The 25,049-nt window shown below is 39.2% G+C and overlaps 1 protein-coding gene across 1 annotated transcript in view; it reads left to right on the top strand.

The window, feature by feature from the left end:
* DNAH12 (dynein axonemal heavy chain 12) overlaps positions 1-25,049 on the top strand; it is a 169,278-nt gene that overhangs the window by 47,295 nt on the left and 96,934 nt on the right. The window contains exons 18-30 of the mRNA XM_069560621.1: positions 1,928-2,113; positions 2,787-2,987; positions 4,740-4,934; positions 5,760-5,881; positions 5,976-6,258; positions 9,149-9,268; positions 9,572-9,728; positions 9,963-10,135; positions 13,876-14,028; positions 14,498-14,737; positions 15,067-15,312; positions 15,642-15,761; positions 22,163-22,272. Coding sequence (XP_069416722.1) covers positions 1,928-2,113; positions 2,787-2,987; positions 4,740-4,934; positions 5,760-5,881; positions 5,976-6,258; positions 9,149-9,268; positions 9,572-9,728; positions 9,963-10,135; positions 13,876-14,028; positions 14,498-14,737; positions 15,067-15,312; positions 15,642-15,761; positions 22,163-22,272 — 2,306 coding nt within the window. The remainder of the gene's footprint in view (positions 1-1,927; positions 2,114-2,786; positions 2,988-4,739; positions 4,935-5,759; positions 5,882-5,975; positions 6,259-9,148; positions 9,269-9,571; positions 9,729-9,962; positions 10,136-13,875; positions 14,029-14,497; positions 14,738-15,066; positions 15,313-15,641; positions 15,762-22,162; positions 22,273-25,049) is intronic.

Below are 25,049 nucleotides of genomic sequence, written 5' to 3' on the forward strand. Positions count from 1 at the left end.
TGTCTCAGAAGTCTCTTAAACTATTGTTGTTTTATAAAATCCTTTTTTTTTCTTTTTTCCTGCTTAGCTTGGGTGATGTCTGATACTCCGTCTTCCAAATCACTGATCTGTCCTTCTGTATTATCCTATCTACTGTTGATACTTTCTAGCATATTTTTCATTTCACTTAGTATATTCTTCACCTCTGACTTGTTCTTCTTATATTTTCTAACTCTTAGTTGAAATTCTGTGTTTGTCCATTCTTCTGAGTTCATTGAGCATCTGTATATTACCTTGAACTCTATATTGGATAGATTGCTTATTTGCATTTAATATAGTTCTTCTGAGGTTTTGTCTGGTTCCTTTGTTTGGAACATATTCCTCTTGTCTCCTCATTTTGCCTAATTCCCTGTGGTCATGTTTGTGTATTGGATAGGACTGTTAGGTCTCTTGATCTTGGAGAAGTGACATTATATAGGAGACATCCTATATGGCCTAGCAGCACACTAGCTCTGGCACTAGACCTGTCTGCTCCAGGGGTGTCTCCTATTCATACCACTTGCTTCCTTATGTTGTGAAAGGCCTAACTGTTGAGAGTATAAGTGGGCCTGGCCCTTGGCCTGTCTGGCTGCAACACCGTGACTCATGCAGTTGTTGTCAGTGCCCTGGTGGGCATGGCGGTCTCCTGGTGAGGCTGGCATGCGGCTAGGCAGTGCTGCTTCAGGCTCATTGTGGATGGGGCAGCCTCTCTCTGTGTGTGACTGTGTATCCTGGTGGTGCACGGTTGCTGTGGGCCCTCCAGGGGCCAGGGCAAGCCCCCAGCACTATCAGGCCAGAGGGAGAATTCCTAAATGATACTTGCTGGTGATCCTCACAATGGCTGCCACCAGCATCTCTGTCCCCAGGGCGAGTCCCAGAGGCCTCCTGCCTCTCTGATAGGTTCTCCAAAATCAGCAGGTGGGTCTGACACAGGTGCCTGTCAAACTTCTGCCTCTTTGTTGGAACTTGGACCGTGTGAGCTTCTGCCTGTACCCTTTAAGAGTGTAGTTTTTGTTTCCTATAACCCTCTGTCTCTCCTGAATGGAAGCCTAACTGGCTTTCAAAGCCAAACAGTCTGGAGGCTTGTCTTCCCAGTGCAAGACCTCCAGGCAGGGGAGGCCAAAGTAGGTCTTAGACCCCGTGCTCCTTGGAGAGGAACTCCGCGTGTGTGACGTCCTTCTCATTTGTGTGTCACTGACCTCGGGGTTTGGTTTCTGACTAGATTGCACCTCCACCCCTTCTACCTATTTCATTGTCGTTCCTTCTTTGCCCGTCGGAGGAGGTGAGTTCAGGGTCTTCCTACACTGCCATCTCGATCCCACTCCTCCTCCATAGCTTTTATTTATTTATATTACCTCAGTGGCTGCAGACTCAATACAGTGTTGATTAAAAATACCATGGATGTGCTTATATTGTTCCTGATTGTAAAGGAAATGTTTTAATATCCGTATCAAAAGTGATGAATTAAGTGTTTTTGTTGAGTATTTTTTCATTTCCAGATGGTTATATTTTGGTATTTTGGTGCAGGCTTTTTTCCTGTTTATGCTATGTATGTGTGTATATAGCTATATATTATGTCATTCTATATATTTCTCCATATCATTATGGAATAAACATGACTTTGTATTTCTATAATACTGTGATAGTTTTAATTATTGTAGTTCTAGCATAGACTTTTATATCTTACAGAACATTTACCACCACCCCTCCTTTCTTCACTCTTTTAGTTTTCTTGGCTATTTCTACATGTTTATTTGTGCAGATGAACTTTAGAATAATTTTGTTAGTTTCTCTCCCCTCCTGAATCTAACTCATTAAATATTAAATGGGCTCATTAAATATATTAGATAATTTTATGAGTATGAAAGTCAAGTGAGTGACTCATTATTGTTTCCATTTTCATCATTAGGATTACATCCCTACTGTCTCTATCCTTTGTAATCCAGGGATGAGAGCACGTCATTGGAAGCAGTTATCAGAAATTGTAGGCTATGACTTAACTCCAGACTCTGGAACTACACTGAGGAAAGTTTTAAAATTAAACCTTGCACCATACTTGGACAAATTTGAAGTGATAAGTGCAGGTGCAAGCAAGGTAAATGTGCGGATCTACTGAAATACCTTATTCGATGAGTTTGTTAATTAAATGATCATAGTTTTAGTTGTGGTTGAATGCATAGTTCAGGATAGCAGTGGGAGAAGCTGGGGAAAAGTGGTAGAAGGCCACTCGTATTTTCTCCCCACAAAGTCTATACTTCTGTATGATTCCCTTGTCCTGAATCCAGAGTAGAAATGGTTCTTTTGACCTCTTCTTAATTCTGCCACACTCTGATATGTGTGGGTGATATGCTAGTTTTGATATGTATTTTTTTCCACTGAGAATGGAAATGGATGCCTGTGTGTGTGGCATGCGATGTGTATGTATTCTAGGCAGAGTAAGGATGGCCCTGTAGTCTTCCTGAATACACTGAAAACATCTTCAGACTGTAGACTGCAAAAAGGCACCTCAGGGAAAATCCAGCAGGTCTTTCATACTGTTGTCTGTTTTGATACTGATAGCTTTGAAACAAGTGAATTTTTAAAAACTACATTGTCATTCACCATAGGAATTGTATAGTTGTTTAAAACCTTTTCTAACTTAAAGACAGTTGCAGAATATCTTACAAAAATGCACCAAATGCTTACTAAATTCACTAGGGAAAGTCCATACATATAGTAAATAAGATTCCTTATTTATCATCCCATTCTTTCTTTTTTATCCTGTTTAGGAATTTTCATTAGAGAAAGCCATGCATACAATGATGGGAACTTGGGATGATATTGCTTTTCATATAAGCTTATATCGTGATACTGGAGTCTGTATTCTTTCTTCAGTAGACGAGATTCAGGCTCTCCTCGATGATCAAATTATAAAAACTCAGACAATGAGAGGCTCACCGTTCATCAAACCATTTGAAAAGGAGATCAAGGTTTGTTAAATATGATAATCAACTCCTGGTCATTTATAAAGATTGAAATTGATTACATATTTACTCTTGTGGGAATAAGTAAGTTTGTCGGATAGCTTTGTTGAAGTACAGGAACAGATATCTACCTTAAAATTAATGTGAAAATATATAGAACAGATGAGACATTAATGATTTTGAAAAGAACAAATGATGTTTTATTAAGAAAAATCTTCTCCAATGACAGTGATAGATTTGGAAGGAAAACAGTTGGTATTATTTAATCTAACTTTAGATAGCCTAGGCCCTGTTTCATAGTATATTCTTGTAACTTGTAGTGAAGTTCTATAAACTGTACTTTATATTTGAGAACTAGCTTGAAAACCATTTAGAATAATTAATGAATTATTTTCCACTTAAGAAAACAAGTGATATTTGAGACTGTAAGATAATTTAATGTCATGACCTTATAGTTGATGTGAGTAAATACAGATTATTTACTGTAAATAAATCAATTATAATAACTAGGAGCTTTGGTATTAATATTCTAACTGGAGACTATATAAAGTGGAAAAAAGATCAGCAACAACTGGATTTTCTCCCTAGTATTTATTGACTTCTAAATATGTGCCAGATACTACTCTAGGAGCTTTACATTTATTAACTCATTTAATCCTCAGAGCAGACAACCAGGATAGGCACATTATTATCGGTATTCATGGATAAGGAAACCAAGGATAGAAAATTTACCCAAGTTCACACAGCTAAAAATGACAAAGCCGAAATTCGAAATAAAGCAGTCTGGTTTTAATTTAGGCATAGTGTTGTTATGGGGCACCTTCCATTTCCAGTTCCAGTTCAGTCGCTCAGTCGTGTCTGACTCTTTGCGACCCATGAATCACAGCACACCAGGCCTCCCTGTCCATCAGCTTTGAATATTTGTGGAAGACAAGAGTTATGTTCTTCTAAAAGGATATAAAGCTGCACATCTTGCCTTGAGTCAGGTTGACTTAACCCTTTCCTGATAAGATGTCTTTTGCAAGTACCTCTTCTTTGACAAAGGAGAATTTATAAGACAAATTTGAAAGCTCTCTTGGAGGTTTTCAAACAAAAATGTGAGGCCAATCTCTTGATATATAGTATCTCAGGCCATAGATTTAAGAATCAAAGAGAAATTATATACATGTTCCTTGGCTAACGAAATATCTAATGGATTCTTGGAGATGTGTGGTAATAAGATTCCCCCCTCCAAATTGTGTTGATGTAGAGCAAATTGTGTGGACATTTCCCAACATGGCACTAATGACGTTTTGGGGTAAATAATTCTTTGTTGTGGGAGTTGTCCTGTATTTAGCAGCATCCATGACCTTTGTCCATTTGATATAAGTAGAACCCTCACCCCACTAGTTGTGACAAATGAAAATGCCTCCAGACATTGTGAAATGTCTTTGAGGTGAGGGCAAAATAGCCCCTAGGTTGATAACCACTGGTGTGGGGCAAGATATATTCCTGGATGCTTTTTAAACTTGAGACAGTTCACCTAGGGATTAGGAAACTGGTCTAAATAACTATAGTCATTTACAGTTGTGAGTTTCAGTGATTTAGGAAAACTTCAGACCTCCTAGTTTTTCGAAGCCAGTGTGAGACACCCACAGTGACTTTGAGCTGTTTTGTGCTGATTTAAAAATAACAGTGAATGTAAAATGCATAGCCTTTGTTATAATTTACAGGGTTCCTTTAATAACTGGAATTCAGTATAATATGCTTTCCATTAAGGCATGGGAGGACCGTTTGATTCGAATACAAGAAACGATTGATGAATGGTTAAAGGTACAAGCTCACTGGCTATACTTGGAGCCCATTTTTTGCTCTGAGGATATCATGCAACAGATGCCGGAAGAAGGGCGTCAGTTTCAGACAGTAGACAGACACTGGAGGGATATCATGAAGTTTTGTGCGAAAGATCCAAAGGTGAAGCATTTGTTTTCTCTCTTTCAAATAAAGGGGAAACCTTTATTTCTAGCTATTACAAAAGGCATTTCACTTTTTTTCCAACTACAGAAATAAAACCTACTCATTGTATACAAACTGGAAAGCTCAGGGAAATAAAAGGAAGCATAAATAATTTTACTTTTCAGTTCTTAAGATACCCTGTTCATAACCCTTTAATATGTATAGTGGAGCTGCTTCAAATGTGCATTTAACTTACTTGGCTTCTAGAATGTATACTCCCTGCTTCCTCTTGTAAAGTAAACAGTAAAGGGGACTTCCCTGGTGGTCCAGTGGCTAGGACTCCATGCTTCCAATCCAGGGGGCCTGAGTTCGATCCCAGGTCAGGGAACTAGATCCCACACGCCACAACTAAGACCCAGTACAGCCAATAAATAAATAAATGAAAATAAATATTTAGAAAAAAATAAATAGTAAAAAAAATTAATAGTAAAAGGTTTTATTGAATCTTTTAAGAGTGTAAAAATAGACTGTTTATAGTTGACATTTGTAAATGTAAAAATTAAATCACAAACAAAACTAACATAGTCTTCCCCTATCATTCAGAAGAATACAGGAAAAATGAAAATATGCATAACAATCATAATTTCTCACTCACAACTATCAACTTTGGGTAAGAATACTTATGGTTTACTGAATTTTAATAGTTTTACATTATGAAAAACTTCTTGACAATTTTTGTAAGTCTTTTGACATCTTAACATTTTTGACGTATAAGTTAATGTTGAGATCGTATCATTATATCTGGTATATAAGTTCTGACCTGAATGAATGGGTCTCTTTTAGGTTCTTGCTGCTACTTCTTTAACAGGTTTACTGGAAAAACTGCAGAACTGCAATGAACTTTTGGAGAAAATTATGAAAGGCCTTAACGCGTATCTTGAAAAAAAACGACTTTTCTTCCCGCGGTATGATGAATAATCAATTGTGCTCTCATTAAAGCATTTTCTGAGGTGCAATGAATTATAACTAAAACTTTTGTATTTGCATGGTTTTTCCTAGTTTTTTCTTCTTATCTAATGATGAAATGCTAGAGATTCTGTCAGAGACCAAAGATCCACTTAGAGTTCAGCCTCACTTGAAAAAATGCTTTGAAGGCATCGCCAAATTGGAGTTCCTTCCCAATTTGGATATTAAGGCCATGTATAGCTCTGAAGGCGAGCGAGTGGAGCTGATTGCACTTATTTCCACGTCTGCAGCTCGAGGTGCCGTGGAAAAGTGGCTCATTCAAGTAGAAGATTTGATGCTTCGAAGTATTCATGATGTGATCGCGGCAGCCAGGCTGGTGTGTTTCCTAGAATTTAATGTATATCCTATATTCTGTAAATGCTTTTTTTTTAGGAGATTTTTGAATGAGTACCAGTAAATTAACACTTAAGGGTCTTATTCTTTTAAGCCATTTATTACTTTTTTTCTCTGTTCCTAACATTATTATTAAAGTAATAATGGTAGTTCAGTTCAGTCGGTCAGTCGTGTCTGACTCTTTGCGACCCCACGAATCGCAGCATGCCAGGCCTCCCTGTCCATCACCAACTCCTGGAGTTCACTCAGACTCACGTCCATTGAGTCAGTGATGCTATCCAGCCATCTCATTCTCTGTCGTCCCCTTCTCCTCCTGCCCCTAATCCCTCCCAGCATCAGAGTCTTTTCCAATGAGTCAGCTCTTCGCATGAGGTGACCAAAGTACTGGAGTTTCAGCTTTAGCATCATTCCTTCCAAGGAAATCCCAGGGCTGATCTCCTTCAGAATGGACTGGTTGGATCTCCTTGCAGTCCAAGGGACTCTCAAGAGTCTTGTCCAACACCACAGTTCAAAAGCATCAATTCTTCGGCACTCTGCCTTCTTCACAGTCCAGCTCTCACATCCATGAATTTATAATAATGTGCAATTAGGTGCTCAAAAAAAAAAAAAAGGTGCTATGAGAAAGAATAATAAGGTGTATCTAATCTGGAGTGAGGAAGGTAGGTTGCTAGCGATAGGCTCTTAGAGAAAGTAAAATTGAAACCAAGACCCAAAGGGTAAGTAGGGATTAACCAAATAGAGAGCAAATGGAAGACCATCTAGGGTATCCTGTGTGAAGGCCATGGGGTCAGAAAGAACTCAGACATGGGTGTTAAATGCGTGATATGGTTTACTTATTGCTGTTTACACTTAAACAATTACTTTAAAACTCATAATGAGATAAACATTAAAGGAGGATCTATAATATTTGAGAGAAATATAATACGTAGGCACTACATGTACCTCACTTAGGCTAATTCAATTAACCTGATCTTGAATGATAATAAATTTCAGTATATTTCTTCCTCTAGGACCACAAAGGAACAGTTGTACAATAAAAATATCATTTTAAAAAGCATTGCAGTCTTCCCTTGTGGGTCAGTGGCTAAGACTCTGAGCTCCTAGTGCAGGGGGCCCTGGGTTTTAATCCCTGGTCAGGGAACTAGATCCCACGTGCAGTCTTACATGCTGCAACTTAAGTCCTGGCTCAGCCAAATATATATATATATATATATATTTTAAAAGGCATTGCAGCCTTATATCCAGCAACTCACTTTGAGTAAGAATCCTTTTTCCTTTTTCCTTCACCAAGAGCCCTATGAGAATCATCTTGCAGTGTCTATTCTGTTCAGTTTCAAAGTTCTTGCGGAGAAATCTTGACTTTTTCTCTCCATTTTCTATCTATGATTCCAAAGCACAAAGGAAAGAATCAACATTATCCATGAAAGTATTTCCTTAATCCATATAGAAATTTACCTTCTGTGTACCTAGCAATGGCTCATCCATTCTTTGAAACTTAGCCTTCTTTGAAACCTAGGTTAGTTTGTTATTTGTATTTGTTCATAAATATTTATAAATATTATAAATGTTTGATATTTTTTTAAATGTCATGGACTGTCCTAGTGTGGGTCAGACGGTAAAGAATGACCTGGGTTCAGTCCCTGGGTTGGGAAGATTGCCTGGAGAAGGGCATGACTACCCACTCCAATATTCTTGGTTGGAGAATTCCATGGAGAGAGAAGCCTGGCGGGCTACAGTCCATGGTATCACAAAGAGTCAAACAAGACTGAGCCACTAACACTTTCTCTTTTTTCATAAATATTACTGAAAATGCATTTTAATAATTAATATTTATATCCTTATGCTTCCTTTGTGGCTCAGCTGGTAAAGAATCTACTGCAGTGTGGGAAACCTGGGTTCTATCCCTTGGTTGGGAAGATCCCCTGGAGGAGGAAATGGCAACCCACTCCAGAATTCTGGCCTGGAGAATTCCATGGTCTGTGTAGTCCATGGGGTCACAAAGAATCAGACACAACTGAGCGACTTCACTTTCACTTTCATCTTTATGCTTAATATTCTTATATCCAAGATGGTGTCATTGTATTAAAAATATAGTTTCCAGGGAATTCCCTCTTGGTCCAGAGGTTAGGACTTGGTGCTTTCACTGCCGTACCCTGGATTCAATCCTTGGTCAAGGAACTAAGATCCCACAAGCTATGCAACACAGCCAATAAATAGGTAAATATGTGTATACATATGGGTATAAATTCCATTAGTATCAACTTTAAAATTTAGAAGAAATGAAAGTATAGTTTGAACTCATAGCATAGATTGTTCAGTTGTGTATAACTGGACAAATATATAATTGTTCAAATTATATACACTGGTCATACAAGTTTTTAGAAATAATACAAGGGTTCTAGCTACGAAGTCAGTCTAGCTACAAGATGGTGTATTCTTCTTTTCTGTTAAATCTTGGCATCAATATATGTAAATTGCTAGACTGATTTATTTTTTAACCTTAATAAACCCTCATATCTCATTATAATAGAAGTAATGTGTATATTATGTAGAAAATTGACAGCTCTCCACAGCAAAGAAACATAAAAATCCTATGGAAAATAGCTTTCCGAAGAATCAACAATCAGATTCTTCCAGAGATAACTGATTATTGACATATGGGTGCTCATCTTTCTATTCTTTTATCAATAAACAAATATTTGAAAAATATGGCTTGTAAAAAAATTTCAGATCTTTTAAATAGTCATCTAAATTTTTTCATGAATATATTCTAGCCTACAAATGTAACCAATATCGTACTTACATATTGTTAATCATTAAGCTTTTTTCCTCTTGTCACCTTTTAAACTTAGAAATACACTTTAATTATCCAGGCTTATCCAGAATCTGCAAGAAGAGACTGGGTTCGAGAGTGGCCTGGCCAGGTGGTACTTTGTGTTTCTCAAATGTTCTGGACCTCTGAGACACAGGAAGTTATAAGTGGTGGAACAGAGGTAAGGCATATTTTAAGTGACATTCTTTTCTACATGCTATATATATATATATTTTAGTTAGCTTATTTATCATTTTCAAGGCCAATCTTCCTCTACTTTCTACACGTAGCATTAAAAGTACACAGTTATTTAAAAATTGGTTCTTAATTTTATTATGCATAGACAAAAGTTATTCTGTTCTAGAATTCATTTTTATACTGAGCCACATTGTAAAGTCAGAATCATTTTGTTAAAGAATAAATGTATAAAATGCACATTTTGGCTACTATATAGTGTTAGTTTAATTGCTTTTTTATTTTGTAGGGATTAAGGAAGTACTATAAGGAACTTCAGAATCAACTAAATGATATTGTGGAGCTGGTAAGAGGAAAACTATCGAAGCAGACCAGGATTACTCTGGGGGCTTTAGTTACTATCGATGTCCATGCTAGAGATGTGGTCATGGACATGATTGATATGGGTATGTGACTTCTTCTTAATATTGAAGATAAAATATTGATACTTTCTAGAAACAAGAACTTATACTATATGTCTTTTTTCTCTCAGCAGAATTTATCTTATAGGATCTTTTCTATAAATTAGAAAATGTGAATTATTTTAATGTTAATACTTTTGTAAACAATGATAAAATATCTAGTTTTCAAATTATTTCCATTTCAGGATTATGTGTCTTGTTTTACTTTATTCCTTCCAGGTGTCTCACACGATACAGATTTCCAGTGGCTTGCTCAGCTTCGTTATTATTGGGAATATGAAAACGCTCGAGTTCGTATCATTAATTGCAACGTAAAATATGCTTATGAATATCTTGGTAACTCACCTCGACTTGTCATTACTCCTCTAACTGACAGATGTTACAGAACATTGGTATGTGTTTAGATTATTTTAATTTACACATTAAAGATTACTATTTGATTTGGTATCATATTTTCTTGTCCAAATTTAACATGGCTATCCTCATTTCGTTCTCTTATCTGTATAGTTGACCATAGCTATAGTCAAAGGAAGGATAGCTTCTTTTTCTAATCCCAAATTCCCTTTATGTAAAGTTATAATAATGAATATTTACTTCTGAGTGGTTTAGTAGAACATGAGTGTGTTTGAATTCTGTTTGAAAATCACGAGCCACTCCCTTTGGGGATAATTAGAAAAAGGAAGGTACTGGAGATTTAAAGAAAAAGCCAGAGCTTCAGAAAATGACATCAGTTTTTTCAGTGGAGTTCTGGGAGAGATGACAAGATGAAGGAAGTACCTTTGAGCCTTAGAACTCCAAGTTAGTGTTGTTGAATAGGAGAGGGAGAGCTGAAGTGTGAGCAGGTGATGCTGAGGGCTGCCCTTGTTGGGAAGCTATGGAAGATAACGCCACGACTACAAAACAAACAGGCAAAACACCTCTGGGAAGAGTGTTGTCAGATAAAATACAAGACTTTCAGGTTAATTTGAATTTCAAATCAATAGTGGAAAATTTGTTAGTAGAAGTATGTCCTAATTATTACGTGGACATACTTATACTAACAGTTATCCATTGTTTATCTGATTTTCAAATGTAACTGGGCATCCTGTATTTTTATTTGCTAAGTCTGGCAACCCTATCTGGGCATTAAGGAGGAGACTCAAGAAACAACCTAGAGGGGCAGGATGGGGTGGGAGGTGGGAGGGAGGTTCAAGAGGGAAGGGATGTATGTAAACTTATGGCTGATTCACGTTGGTGTATGGCAGAAGCCAACAAAATATTATAAAGCAATTATCCTTCAATTAAAAACAAAAAAAGAAACACCAATCCACTTGTACTAAGTAAGTTAAAGTGTCTTTGAGTTGTCTGTAAGCAGAGATAAAACAGGGATTATGGGGCAAATGATTGTCTAGGGAATGTTCTCAGTAAAAGCCTGTAAGAAAATGAAGAAAGCAGAGGGGGAAGCTAAGCAAGGATGTGGTTTCTGTGGATGTACGGCCTAACCTGATCTCACGCGGAGTTTTGGAGCATGAATGACATCACAGACATACTTCACTTTAAGGCAAAGAGGTCTAACTTTTCTATCCCTTTATTGTCACCGCTATGGGTCCCTCCTGAGGCTAGGGATGTGAATAAGCATTCAGATGTTTGTGACTGAGGGAGCTCCTGACTGAGGGCAAACCTCGGGAGACAAGGACGATTGGGAGCTATTTGTAGATGATGCCCACAGCAATCGGAAGGACGGAAGCAATGACCAGTAAAAGAATCTGAGGAAGATTGTAGTGCATCTGTGATAAAATATTTCACCAAATCCTCTTTCTCGAGAAGCTACCGGAAGGGCAGACTGTGTCTGTCTTATCCTCTACTCTAGTGATGGACAAGTACCTAAGTTACTCCCTAGGATTTGTTGAGTAAATGAATCTCAAGCTGCTGTGTCCTATCTCAGAGCTCACTGAAGTGAGCTGTGAATATTTGTAAGGTGGACCCAGCAACTTTGAGGTATAAAATCAAAATCACATTAAACACTTGTATAAAACACTAAACACTGGAAAAATCTCCTACTGTAGTTAATATCCATAATAAAGAGAACACATTTATAAGCATTTTTTGGAAATTTTAATAAAGAAAGGAGAGTCTGAGGTTTCTAGCAGTCACATTAATGGACATTAACAGTATAGTATTTACTACAAATTTATGATGGGTGAAGTATCATTGATACTGCATGTATTTAATAAGCTGTCTCTGTTGTTTGATTTTAGTAAAGGTGAAAATATTTAAGGTTTTCATAGGTCTATTAATTATTTTTTAAAATGTTTAGTTTCTTAGAGCAGTTTTAGGTTCACAGAAAAATTAAGCAGAAGGAATAGAGAGTTCCCATATACTCCCTGTCCCACCATATATATATAGTCTTGGCCCTTTAACCCTATTTTATCTAAAAGCAGCTAAGTTTCACAAACTCTCATAGAGTTTTTCATGAAACAAACTTCATAGTTAGAGTTGACTGTAACTTGTATGCTTCTTAAAATTTCCAGCCATTGTTATAATCACTGTGCAGACTCAGAAAGAATTCAGATGCTGCTGATGTTACTCTTAAGGAACTTAAAAACTAACTGAGAGAGGGAAAAAAATGAACTTAGTTAACTGTAATGTAAGTGTTATTGAACTACGTTCATTTGCCTAACTCATCACAGCAAGCCAAACACTGAAATGCTGAGGTTTGCAGCAGAGAAAGTGTTTATTCAGAGAGCAGCCAAGCAAGGAGACAGGAAAACAACTTAGATCTCCCTTCCTGAAGGCGAAGGGTTCAGGGTATTCATGGGATAAAGCTGAAGTATGGGAAGCATGGGGAGGCTGTTATCGCTCTGCTCTCATGCAGCCAGGCCATAGACTTTTTTTACATTTGCTTCTTCTCAGCAAAGCTCAGAAAGGAGTGGAGTTAGCTTGCTCTGAGGGTGGAGTGTTTTGCCTCTGACATCAAAAGGTCACTGAGCTGACACTTGCCCCTGTCCGGATGGAGGATCGGTGTTCTTAACCCTCTTAATCAGCTCAAGCTTGATTTGACACAGAAGACTCCAGATTTGTAAAAGACAACTTGGGCAACCACCCCAGTGCCCAGGCTATGCTTAGAGGATACGCCAACTTATATAAAAACAATAAGAGTGGAGTCCAGTAGGCAAAGGCAGGTCACAGTTTGCCATGCATCAGCAGATAACTGGTAACTGGTTTCACAATGAAGGTGATGCTACTGGTAAGAGAAATACAGAGCGGTGCTATGGGGATGGAGACAATGAAGAACATACCGAGAGTGGAATGCCACAGCCAGGGTGAATCATAGACGAACGGATATAGTAGGGCATCTCTTTATGTTCCCATTGATGGGCCTCCATGTATTACCCTCGGCTTTTGGTGTTTTCTCTCCTTGCATCTTGCTATCAAGATTGTCATAATTGGTCTCTACAAACATTTCTGTAAGCACTTTTTTTTTTTTAAAGTGACATGTTATTTTTAATGTTTATTTCTTTCCTTCTGGTGTGCTGCACAGGATTTTTCTCTAGCTGTGGCTAGTGGGGGCTACTCTCTAGCTGCGGTGCATGAGCTTCCCACTGGTGTTGGCTTCCCTTGTTGCAGAGCAGAGGCTCGAGGGCACTCAGGCTTCAGAAGCTGAGGCTCCTGAGCTCCAGAACACAGGCTGTAGTTGTGGCGCATGGGCTTACTTGCTCTGAAGCATGTGGAATTTTGCCAGATCAGGAATTACCCCCATGCCTCCTGCATTAGCAGGCAGATTCTTTACTATTGAGCCACCAGGGAAGCCCTCCCTAACCACTTTTAATTAAACATTTCTGATCAAATGTTAACACTTTAAGGCTGGATTCTCTTTGTTTTTAAAAAGGCAAATGGAATACATATGAAGTATTAGACGATAAGGAGATTTTCACACATTTTAACTGTTTTTAGATCCTTTAAACCACTTTTTCTTGTTGCAGCTACAGAAATGAGTCCTAAAAATCAATGATGTATGTAATTGCATTACTGTCTCTGAAGCTACAAATAAGACTGAGACCATTTTATTAATATAAGCAATTGTCCTGTTATAGAGTTTTTGTTTGTTTTCAGTTAAGCATGGATTTCTTTTCACATTTTCTTTTCTTTTCAGATAGGTGCCTTTTATTTAAACCTTGGAGGTGCTCCAGAAGGGCCAGCAGGCACAGGAAAAACGGAAACCACCAAGGACTTGGCTAAAGCTCTTGCTGTACAGTGCGTGGTATTCAACTGTTCAGATGGGCTAGACTATCTAGCAATGGGAAAGGTAAAGTTACATATTAAATATTACAAGTAGTTTATAGTTAGGGCTAACTGGATAAGCCGAAGCAAATTCATATTTAAAACACCGATTCTGGTTTATGCATTATTTGCACTCTTTTTTTTTTTTTTAATGGGTAAAGGCATTGTTTTGATCCCTTTGGGGTTTTTCTTGAGCTTAACTTTCAATTTTGACTTAAAAGCTTTGCAAGTTTCTCACATGGTAAAGAATCTTCCTGAGATGTGGGAGACCAGAGTTCGATCCCTGGGTCGGGAAGATCCCCTGGGGCTGGAAATGGCAACGCTCTCCTGTGTTCTTGCCTGGAGTACTCCATGGACAGGATAGTCAACTCGCAGAGAGTCGGACATAACTGAGCCACTAACACACACGCTTCAATTTTGACTTAAACGGTTAAATGTTTATTTTCGCAAAAGATGCCCATGCCTACGAAAATCAGCGTTTTTCTTGTCCTTAGTTTTTTAAAGGATTGGCTTCTTCTGGTGCTTGGGCGTGCTTTGATGAATTTAATCGAATTGAGCTGGAAGTGCTGTCAGTGGTAGCTCAACAGATCCTTTGCATTCAGAGAGCCATTCAACAGAAGCTGGAAGTGTTTACTTTTGAAGGGACAGAGCTTAAACTCAATCCAAACTGTTTTGTAGCTATTACCATGAATCCTGGCTATGCAGGACGTTCTGAATTACCAGATAATCTTAAGGTAATATATATTTTTTAAAGAGTGTAAGTTTGGTGATCAGCATAATCTACTCAAAACGGTACACTTTTCTCACATGTATTTGTAATCTCCCTTTTACCTTTTCCATTTGCTGAAAGGTAAACCTGTAAAGAATTTTTTTAATGTCTAAAAAAATATTAGAATACATAAAACTGCTAAAATGCTACTGAACAAATTAAAGAGTTAGTGAAAAGGTCCTGCACTGGGGGAATAAACTTGAATATCAGCTCATTATCTTTGGGTGCTTATGCTTAGCTTTAAAACTTGTTTTCTTTATGTAAATAAAATATTTCACTTGTTTCATGCTTCAGGTGCTTTTCAGAACAGTGGCTATGATGGTTCCAAACTATGCCCTCATAGCAGAAATCTCCCTCTACTCCTATGGGTTTCTGAATGCAAAACCTCTGTCTGTGAAGATAGTGATGACCTACAGGCTCTGCTCAGAGCAGCTCTCATCACAGTTTCATTATGACTATGGAATGCGAGCAGTAAAAGCAGTTTTAATAGCTGCTGGAAACCTAAAACTAAAATTTCCAAATGAAAATGAAGATATTCTTGTAAGTATTAACTGTGTATGTTGTGAAAGTTTCCATTAAAAAATAATTTTTTTTCAGCAAGGTTGATTGTGAACTATATAGATAGGCAGATAAAAGTTGTTGTTTTCAGCCTTTTTATGTGGGGTTGAAATGACAGTTTTGAGGTTCTGGTTTTCATTGTAATTTACAGGACTCCAAGGACCTTTCTGTTTGATAAGTGTAGTGTTGGCTGTTTAGTATAGGGATTCCATGAAATAATATAAAACAAACTTTGACTTTTGTGAGACGGGGGCCAGAGGAGGGCCAATACTGGCAATTAATCTGTATTGCACTTTTTGATTGATTTTTAGCTTCTTCGATCAATTAAAGATGTAAATGAACCAAAGTTTTTGTCACATGATATACCCTTATTTAGTGGAATAACTAGTGACTTATTTCCTGGTGTTAAACTTCCTGAAGCTGACTATCATGTAAGTAAACCTCTGAGAATGACTTGTTCTTCGAATAAATTCACCTGGTGACTCAGCAGTTTTTCAAGTTTTATTAAATGAGTGAATTATTCTATTAGGAAGATAAACCTCTGTTTTGGCCACTCTGATTAATAATGAGGAGTAAATTTCAGTGTGTGTGCTCAGTTGTTTGGTCGTGTCTGACTCTTTGCAACCCCATGGGCTATAGCCTGCCATGCTCCTCTGTCCATGGGATTTCCCAGGCAACAGTCCTAGAGTAAATGCCATGCCCTTCTCCAGGGAAATTTTAGTGCTTTATGTTATTTGATACCAGGGTTAACAAGTTCCAGGTCAAAGATACTGTTACTATAAAAGAACACATTTTATTTCCTGTATTCTATCTCGTGATTTATAATATTTACTACTAAATATACTTCCCTGGTGGCTCAGACAGTAAAGAATCTGCCTGCAATGCAGGAGACCCGGGTTCGATCCCTGGGTTAGGAAGATTCCCTGGTGAAGGGAATGGCTCCCCACTCCAGTATTCTTGCCTGGAGAATTCCATGGACAGAGGAACCTGTAGGGTTACAGTCCATGGGTCTGTGAAGAATTGGACACGACTGAGCGATTAACAGAATGTCAATCTCAACCTGATAAATGTCTTTTAGTTTTTCAGGGTTCTCTGAGAAACTGCCAGATTTCTCCTTGTAGGTTTCTAGGTCCCCCAGTGAGAAGGGGACATGTACTCCAGTAATCCCTCTGTTCCCATCAGTTACCTCCCAGAGAGGATAAAAGCCTGGTTGTGCAAAAGTGGGGGCTAACTTTGCACCTGATTGGAGCACCACTGGGGAAAGCAATGGTGCTTGTTAACCCTGGTATCATATAACATAAAGTACTAAAATTTCCCTGGAGAAATGCATGGCATCCTACTGGGGCAACTGATTTGGGGGTTTCTATTTTGACAGGGTAAGGTTGGGGAGCAAAAGCTGAAGAAGATGGTGAGAGGAAGAAACGGAGTTTGAGAGAGGGAGTCCATGAGAAGATGTAGCTCCAAATCTTTTGGGGGCAACGCAGAAATAGAGGCTTAACACAAACAAGACTCACTCAGACTTTTTTCTTCCTAATTTAATTTTATACTGGAGTATAGTTGATTTACACTGTTGTGTTAGGCTTCCCACGTGCTGCTAGAGGCAAAGAACCCCCCTGCCAACGCAGGAGACACAGGAGATGCAGGTTTGATTCCTGGGTCTGGAAGTTCCCCTGGAGAAGGAAATGGCAACCCACTCCAGTATTCTTGCCTGGAGAATCCCATGGGCAGAGAAGCCTGGCGGACTACAGTCCATAGGGTCGCAAGGAGTTGGACGCAACTGAAGCGACTTAGCATGCATATGTACAGCTAAGTGATTCAGTTATATATGGATACGTATATCCATTCTTTTTCAGAGTCATTTCCCATATACGTTATTACAGAATACTGAGGAGAGATCCCTGTCTATATATTAGTAGGTCCCTCTTGCTCATCTATTTTATATAAAGTAGTGTCTAAAGTTAATCTCAAATCCTAAATGATCCCTCACCTCCACGTGTCTCTCTCACTTGCCACTTGAAACCACAAGTCTACTTTCCAAGTCTGTGACTCTGTTGTTATTTTGCAAAGAAGTTCATTTCTATCATGCATTTTTTTGAAGGATCCACATAAAAGAGATATCACATATTTGCTATTCTCTGTCTGATATTTGCCATTCTCCTTCACCTAGTGTGACCATCTCTCTATGTCCTTCCATGTTGGGGCAATGACATGGTTTCATTCTTTTTCTAAGGCCAAATAATATTCCGTTAAGTGTATGGACCACATCTTCTTTATCCATGCAGACATTTAAGATGCTTCGGTGTCTTGGTTATTCTACATAGTGCTGCAGTGAGTTTTGGGGTGTGTGTACCTTTTTGAACTATGGTTTTCTCGGGGTATTCTCCCAGAAGTGGGATTGCCAGATCAAATGATACCTTTGTTTTTCCTTCTGTACTTCACAGCACTACCAATTTGCATTCCTTCCAGCAGTGTGCAAAGGTTGCATAGGTTGCATGGAGAATTCCATGCCCTCTTCAGCATTTGCTGTTTGGAAACTTTCTGATGACGGCCATTCTAACTGGAGTCAGTTGATAACTCGTCTCAGATTCGAACTTGCAATTGTCTAATAATTGGCTTATCATTGGCTAAAACTTAACAACAGTATAAATAAAATATACCTCTTGAATTTTCTTCTTGAAAACCAGCCCATTCAAAAATTCTTTATCCATGATCTTTGTGAGGACATTTCTTCAGAGGCAGGTATTATTTCTTTGCAGCAATGCAAATCTTGTGGATGTTAACTATGATAGCAACAGGGAGTCAAGCTGCTGTTATGAGAAACGGCCACAAGATGGGAGTACTTCCCCATCCCCAATCTGGAAAATAGACTTGGAGCCTTTTAGACAAATTCATGTTCCTGATGGTAAATGAGAACGGAACGGGGGCAGAAAAAAGACCCGAGGGCTTGTGTCTCCTTACCTCTGCCCCTCTTCCTTACCTATTCGCCTCCTCCCACCCCTCTCAGCCAAAGCCCAAGCCCTGCAAAAGCGTTTTGCCAAGAGTATTGAGGGTCAGTAGGTAGGGTGACCCTAAGCAAACTGGCTTTACCTGGGACCACACCACGAGGAGCTCTGGAGGGTGAAGGCTCTGAGAGATCTTCCTGGCATGCTGCTCCACTGTCTTTTGGAGGCATGAGTCTTGGCTTACCTGAAAAGGGCCCATCTGCATGCCGAAGCAGAGGTTTAATTCAGAGGAGACCTGGCACTTTTGGTAGAAGTGGGGATCATTTGCTGGCATGACCTCCTGAGCAGCCTCAGACTCACAGCACTCCTGCTTTGGGAGCTGAGTCTACTCAGGTCTAGGGATAAGAAACCAGCTTGGGTGACTCAGGTCCAGGAGAATAGAATAGACATTTTGTGCTCTTATGACTGTTGCGTTTATGTGGATCTTCTATTGCGGTGGAGTCGACATGCATCGTCCTCTTTGTTTGCGTTCTTCAGCTCCTTGATTCACTTCTACATAGGCCTGTACCTACGACTTTTCAGATTCTCATCCCATGATGGTAGTGCAGAGTGTTGAGCCAAATTTCCTGGGCCCTTCTGTGGGTCTTCGGCTATGATATATTTTTATGTGCATTTCCAGTAGTTTGGGGCCTCCTCATTGGTCCTGCTCCCTGCTTCCCCCTGCCAACCTCCCCATCTGTGCCTTGGCAATGGTATGTTTCATATGTAAGCCTGTGAGCCTGATTTTTGTGTGGGACACTAATGGGTTTCAATCATGTTTTAGATATCACCTGTAAGTGAAGTCAGTCATACTTGTGTTCTGTCTGCCTCACCGGACTTAATGTGAGCCTCTTCTGGTCCACTGAGTTGCTTAAAACGGCATGATTTCATTGTGTTTCTGGGCTGAGTAGCTGTCCACTGAGTATGGGTGGCACGCCTTCTTTCTCTCTTCATCTGTCCTCAGACACTTGGATCGTTTCTCTGCCTTGGCTATTGTAAATAATGCAGACACGACCATCGCAGTGCCTGTGACTTTTGCAAGGATGCTTTTCTCTGGATATCCTTCCAGGAAGAGATACACGATCTTGTGGTAGCTCCGTTTTTCTTTTCTTAATCAAACATCCAGACTGTTCTCCAGAGTGACTGTTGCCAGTTTACAGTCCCACCTCAGCATTGGAGAGTTCCCTATTCTTCCCTTACTCCACTCCCCAGACCCGGGGGGCCTTTTTTGAAGTGTTGATTTTGTAATGATTGCTGCCAGAGGATGCCTGGGTGTCTTTGTCTTGGGGTCTTTCTCCTCCTTAGATATCCTGAGCATTTTCATTTCAGGTGATTTTTCTCTGTGACAAAGAGTGTGAATAAAATGTGGCTGTTGAAATATACATGTGGAGGATCGGCTGTGTTTTGAGTTAGTTTTCATTAGGTGCCTCCATGAACCTTTCTTGATGGGGGAGGTCATCTGCATCCCCAATCCTGTGAACCTCAAGTACTCTGCAGCCATGCCTTCCCGTTGCAGTTTCAGAAAATGCCCACAAGGCGGCAGCACTTCCTCATGCCCCACTTCGTTCACTGGGCCATCCTTCCTGGGTTGTCAAGGAGAGTGGAAGGGCTTGTGTCTCTACCTCTGCCCCTCTTCCTCTACCCCTTCGCCTCCTCCCGACCACCTCAGTCAAACCCCAAGCCCTGCAAAAGTGTTATGCCTAGGGTCCTGAGTGTCAGTTGGTGGGGCGACTGTAAGCAAGCTGGCTGTAATCAGGGACCACAGCCCCGGGAGCCCTGGAGCCCTACACCTCTCAGAGCTCTTCCAGGCACGCCTCTCCACCGTCCTTTGGCGGCTTGAGGCTCAGCTTAGGTGAAAAGGCCCCACCTGCATCCTGCGGTGGTGGTTTCATTCAGAGGGCACCCCCGCCAAGTTCTGATGGAAGCGGTGCTCATTTGCTGGCACGTCCTCCCGAGCAGCCTCAATCCCACCCCAGTCCTGCTTTGGGAGCCGAGTCTGCTCAGGTCTAGGGTTGGTCCAGGCCCCAGGGGAATTGCTATGGTTAGACGTCCACCATTTTTTCTTATTTGAGTCTGCTGAGTGTACTGTGTTCTTTCTCCTCTGGTTGTTTTAAATGTTTTCTGTTTCCGTTCTTGACCCTGTGCCAAGTTTTGTTCATTTTGTACTTAACCTGCTCGGTATTTGCTGCACTTCGGCTATCTATGTATTACTTTCTTTCTCCAGAAAATTCTTATTATCTTTTAAAGTATTTTTTCTACCCAATTTTCTCTCCCCTGTCCTTCTGGGGCTCCAGTTACATGAATTCATATTTTTGACTATTTTATATTGTCTCACATGTCTCTTATGATCGGTTTCTGTTTTGTTTTTCATTGTTTTTATTATCTGTGCTTTAGTTTGGATACTTTTATTGACTTGTCTTTAAGATTTATGGTCCTTTCTTTGGCTTTGTTCAGTCTACCAATGAACTGTTAACTTTTATCAATTTTATTTTTTTCACCTTTATTTTATCCAGTTTGATTTTATTAAAAGGTCTCATTTCTTTGCTTAAATTCTTCATCGTTTCATCTGTTTTTGTAATATTGTCTATGTTTTTTTATACATTTACAAAAGTCATTTTTTTATCAGCCAATTATGACAGCTGAGTCATCTGTGAGTTATTTACTATATTTTTCCCCCTACTGATCAACAGCTATTTTTTTCTTATGACTGTTAAAAATTGAGGAGAAAGTAAGAGGGTGAACTGATAGTATTTTCCTGTAGGAAAACCATGTTTTTTTTCTTTGTAAGATAGCTAGGTTTTTTTTTTTTAAAAAAAAAAACATGATTTTTTTCTTTGTGAGCTGCTGATCTTTTCAACCAGGAGTTGACCTGAGTGAGTCTTGCTGCACAAGTATCGATCATTAGTCTGTCTCTGATTTCAAATGTCTTTAGAGTGAGAACTGTCCTAGTCTATGATAGGATCCTTCCTCTAGCAGCATTTTGGGATAAAAACATCCGAAGCCTAAGAAAATCTCTTTCTGTGGGGGGTTTGTAGCTAAGCCCTTGATTTGTTGTGTCACTTCACACTCAGCAAAAGCATAGGCAGTGGAAAAACCAGCTCTGTATTTGAAGCTTCTCCAGATTTATACGTCACAGGAGCCTACATGGTCATTAAAATATCTGTCAATTTCTCCTTACTTCAGCAAACCCCCTCCGCAGTATAGCAGGCCAGTCCAATGCCTACTTGTCTGTACGTGTTTCTAGAAGTAAGACGAGCAGCTGGTCTGTGTGAAAGGCTCATCCCTTTCTGAAATTTAGTTCCTTTAGGCTTGTGCTCAGTGCTCAGCTGCTCAGTCGTGGCCAACTCTCTGCAACCCCTTGGACTGTAGCCCATCAGGCTTCAGTGGAGTTTTCTAGGCAGGAATATTGGAATGGTTTGCCATTTCTGAAATTTAGTTCCTTTAGACTTACGTGTATCCAAAATGCTCCTGTGTGTTTACAGTTTTTGTAATTTTTGTAACCTCTGTGTGTTTCTATTTACCACAGTGTGAAGGGTTGTTTGGCATGTCCTTCTATATCCTAATCAAAAGTGAAATTCTGGAAAAACTAAGAAGACAAATTGTTTTCATGCAGCATATACCCAATGCTATGATGCCATGATCATTGATAATGGGGAACACTAATTTTTTAAAGTATTTTAATTCTACTTTTTCCTTTCCTAAGTAAAAAAAAAGGTTTAAGAAATAGTTTACAAATATAAGAAGACACAATTTTATTATTTCTAAATGAAAAATCTATATTTATAAGACATGAATGATATGATTTATAACAGCATTTTGTAGAAATGCATTCCATTTTTCTCTTATTTTAGGAATTTTTGGAATGTGCTCATGAAGCCTGCAAAGTACATAATCTTCAGCCTGTTAAATTTTTTCTTGAAAAAATGATTCAGACATATGAGATGATGATCGTTAGACACGGGTAAGATTATTGATAGTTAGATGCCATAGTTAGCTGTTATTTTTTAGGTTAAACTATTAAAACAACTAAAATTTGTAAACCAAAAGAGTCAGCAAATTTTGCTAGGTGCAGTAGGGAGCAACCCTCCACCCCACTCTACCCCAACTAATCGCCATTCCAGTAACTTAAAAACAATGCTATATTTCTCTCATGTTACATGTCCAAAAAAGATTGGAAAGGAGCGCTCATTCAGTCAGTGATGTAGCACTAATGACCCTCCACAATTTGCCCCTTGGATCATCAAATATGTAATTTGTTCTACTTCATGAACATTAAATACACTTTTACTTTCCCAGGGAGGCAACCTAAAAGTTCCAATCAATGAACCAGATTCAAAGTCTAGAATCTCTAGATGATGTGTGATAGTCCGTGTATCAGATTTGGAAGCTGTTCCTCTTGCTCCAGAGATCTAAAAATAGAAAAACAAGTTATCTGCCCTGCACACATCCAATATTATAATAGTGGGTTTACCAGAACATGATTACCACAGCAAATACTCACATTCAGAAACTGAACAGACAAAGCCAACACTTGTCAGCAGCAGTTCTGAAATTCAGCAAGGCCTTTTGGACCCTAATTCCAGAGGCAGACTGACTGTGAAAGTACTCCAGCAGTTGGTACAGGCCCTTCCAGGGAGTCAGAATCATTTTATACATAATTTATTGTAAAGGGTATCATTAAGTGGCTCTGGCCATTTTATGGTCATAATTACATATATATAAATAGCGTTTTTTCCTCCTGAGACAGCCTCCCCTACCAATTGTATAAACTGAGATCCCCATAAAACCTGGGTATACTTCTGTTTGGCTTTGCTCCCCAAGAGGAGTTTTCTGGGAACCTGTCCTCTGTGGACTTTGGTTCAACCTTGTGAGGGGTCTCCCCTCTCCATTTTCTTCCCTGGTCACATTTTCTCACATAATAGAGAAAATTTCCTTGAGAGCTGAAAAATGTTTTCAGCCGGCTCTCTACCTATAGAAAGTTGATGTCTCGAAGGTCATGATTTTTTAAAGGCAGATTTTTTTTTTTAAAAAAGCTCTTTGTATTATATAAATTTTCAAACATATGTAAAAATAGAGGGAATTAGTACAGTCAACCCTCATGCATTCAGTAACTGAGTCTTTTTTACATCTTAAATATTCACATTGTGTTTTAGCCTAGACTCATGGTTTCTTTGTCAGTCAATTCTCTCAGAAACTTAATAAGCTCTTTTTCCATTTGATTCCAGGTGTGCCAGGAGCCACGAGAGTGGTCCTTATTAAGTCACACCTTTCTAAACATCCTTGCAGTATCCTTGAACTTATCTGACTTAGTTGGTGGGCCCATATCCTTAATCTGTTTTCCCTAAATTATTTCACCATCCGGAAATGATTGCTGGGAACCATATTAACCTTTCATTTCTTATAATGAAGTGATACAGTGGCCCTGCTCTTGATTTGGTCTTTGATACTAGGCTAAGCTGATCTTTGTTGTTCAAAGATTTTCTCAACTTGTCTCTAACCAATTGCAGATGAGAATAAATCACCTCATTCAGTCTCCCAAGTCTCTATTTCTCAGCTTTCTCCACTTTCATTCCTGCTTGCAAACTGGTTATATTTTCCTGAGCTCATTTCTTTTTGTAGTTCCTTGTTAAATGCATCCCTCAGCTGCCAATGTATACTAATAATTTTCTGTTTACTATCTTTTCCCCCTAAAACCACAATTTCAACAGATTTATTATCTATCTCCCAGATTATCTCAGGGGATAAATTTACCAAATGTTTTATCATTCAGTTCAGTTCAGTCGCTCAGTCATGTCCAACTCTTTGAGACCCTATGAACTGCAGCACGCCAGGCCTCCCTGTCCATTACCAACTCCCGGAGTTTACGCAGTTTCATGTCCATTGGGTCGGTGATGCCATCCAGCCATCTCATCTTCTGTCGTCTCCTTCTCCTCCTGCCCTCAATCTTTCCCCAGCATCAGGGTCTTTTCAAATGAGCCAGCTCTTTGCATCAGGTGGCCAAAGTATTGGAGTTTCAGCTTCAACATCAGTCCTTCCAATGAACACCCAAGACTGATCTCTTTTAGGATGGACTGGTTGGATCTCCTTGCAGTCCAAGGGACTCTCAAGAGTCTTCTCCAATACCGCAGTCCAAAAGCATCAGTTCTTCGGCACTCAGCATTCTTTACAGTCCAACTCTCACATCCATACATGACTAATAGAAAAACCATAGCTTTGACTAGATGGACCTTTGTTGACAAAGTAATATCTCTGCTTTTGAATATGCTATCTAGGTTGGTCATAACTTTCCTTCCAAGGAGTAAGCATCTTTTAATTTCATGGCTGCAGTCACCATCTGCAGTGATTTGGGAGCCCCAAAAATAAAGTCAGCCAGTTTCCCATCTATTTGCCATGAAGTGATGGGACTGGATGCCATGATCTTCATTTTCTGAATGTTGAGCTTTAAGCCAACTTTTTCACTCTCCTCTTTCACTTTCATCAAGAGGCTCTTTAGTTCTTCACTTTCTGCCATAAGGGTGATGTCATCTGCATATCTGAGGTTATTGATATTTCTGCCAACAATCTTGATTCCAGCTTGTGCTTCCTCCAGTCCAGCATTTCTCATGATGTACTCTGCATAGAAGTTAAATAAGCAGGGTGACAATATACAGCCTTGACGTACTCCTTTTCCTATTTGGAACCAGTCTGTTGTTCCATGTCCAGTTCTAACTGTTGCTTCCTGACCTGCATATAGGTTTC

The sequence above is a fragment of the Ovis canadensis genome, chromosome 19, assembly GCF_042477335.2.
Source record: "Ovis canadensis isolate MfBH-ARS-UI-01 breed Bighorn chromosome 19, ARS-UI_OviCan_v2, whole genome shotgun sequence".
Lineage (NCBI taxonomy): Eukaryota > Metazoa > Chordata > Mammalia > Artiodactyla > Bovidae > Ovis > Ovis canadensis.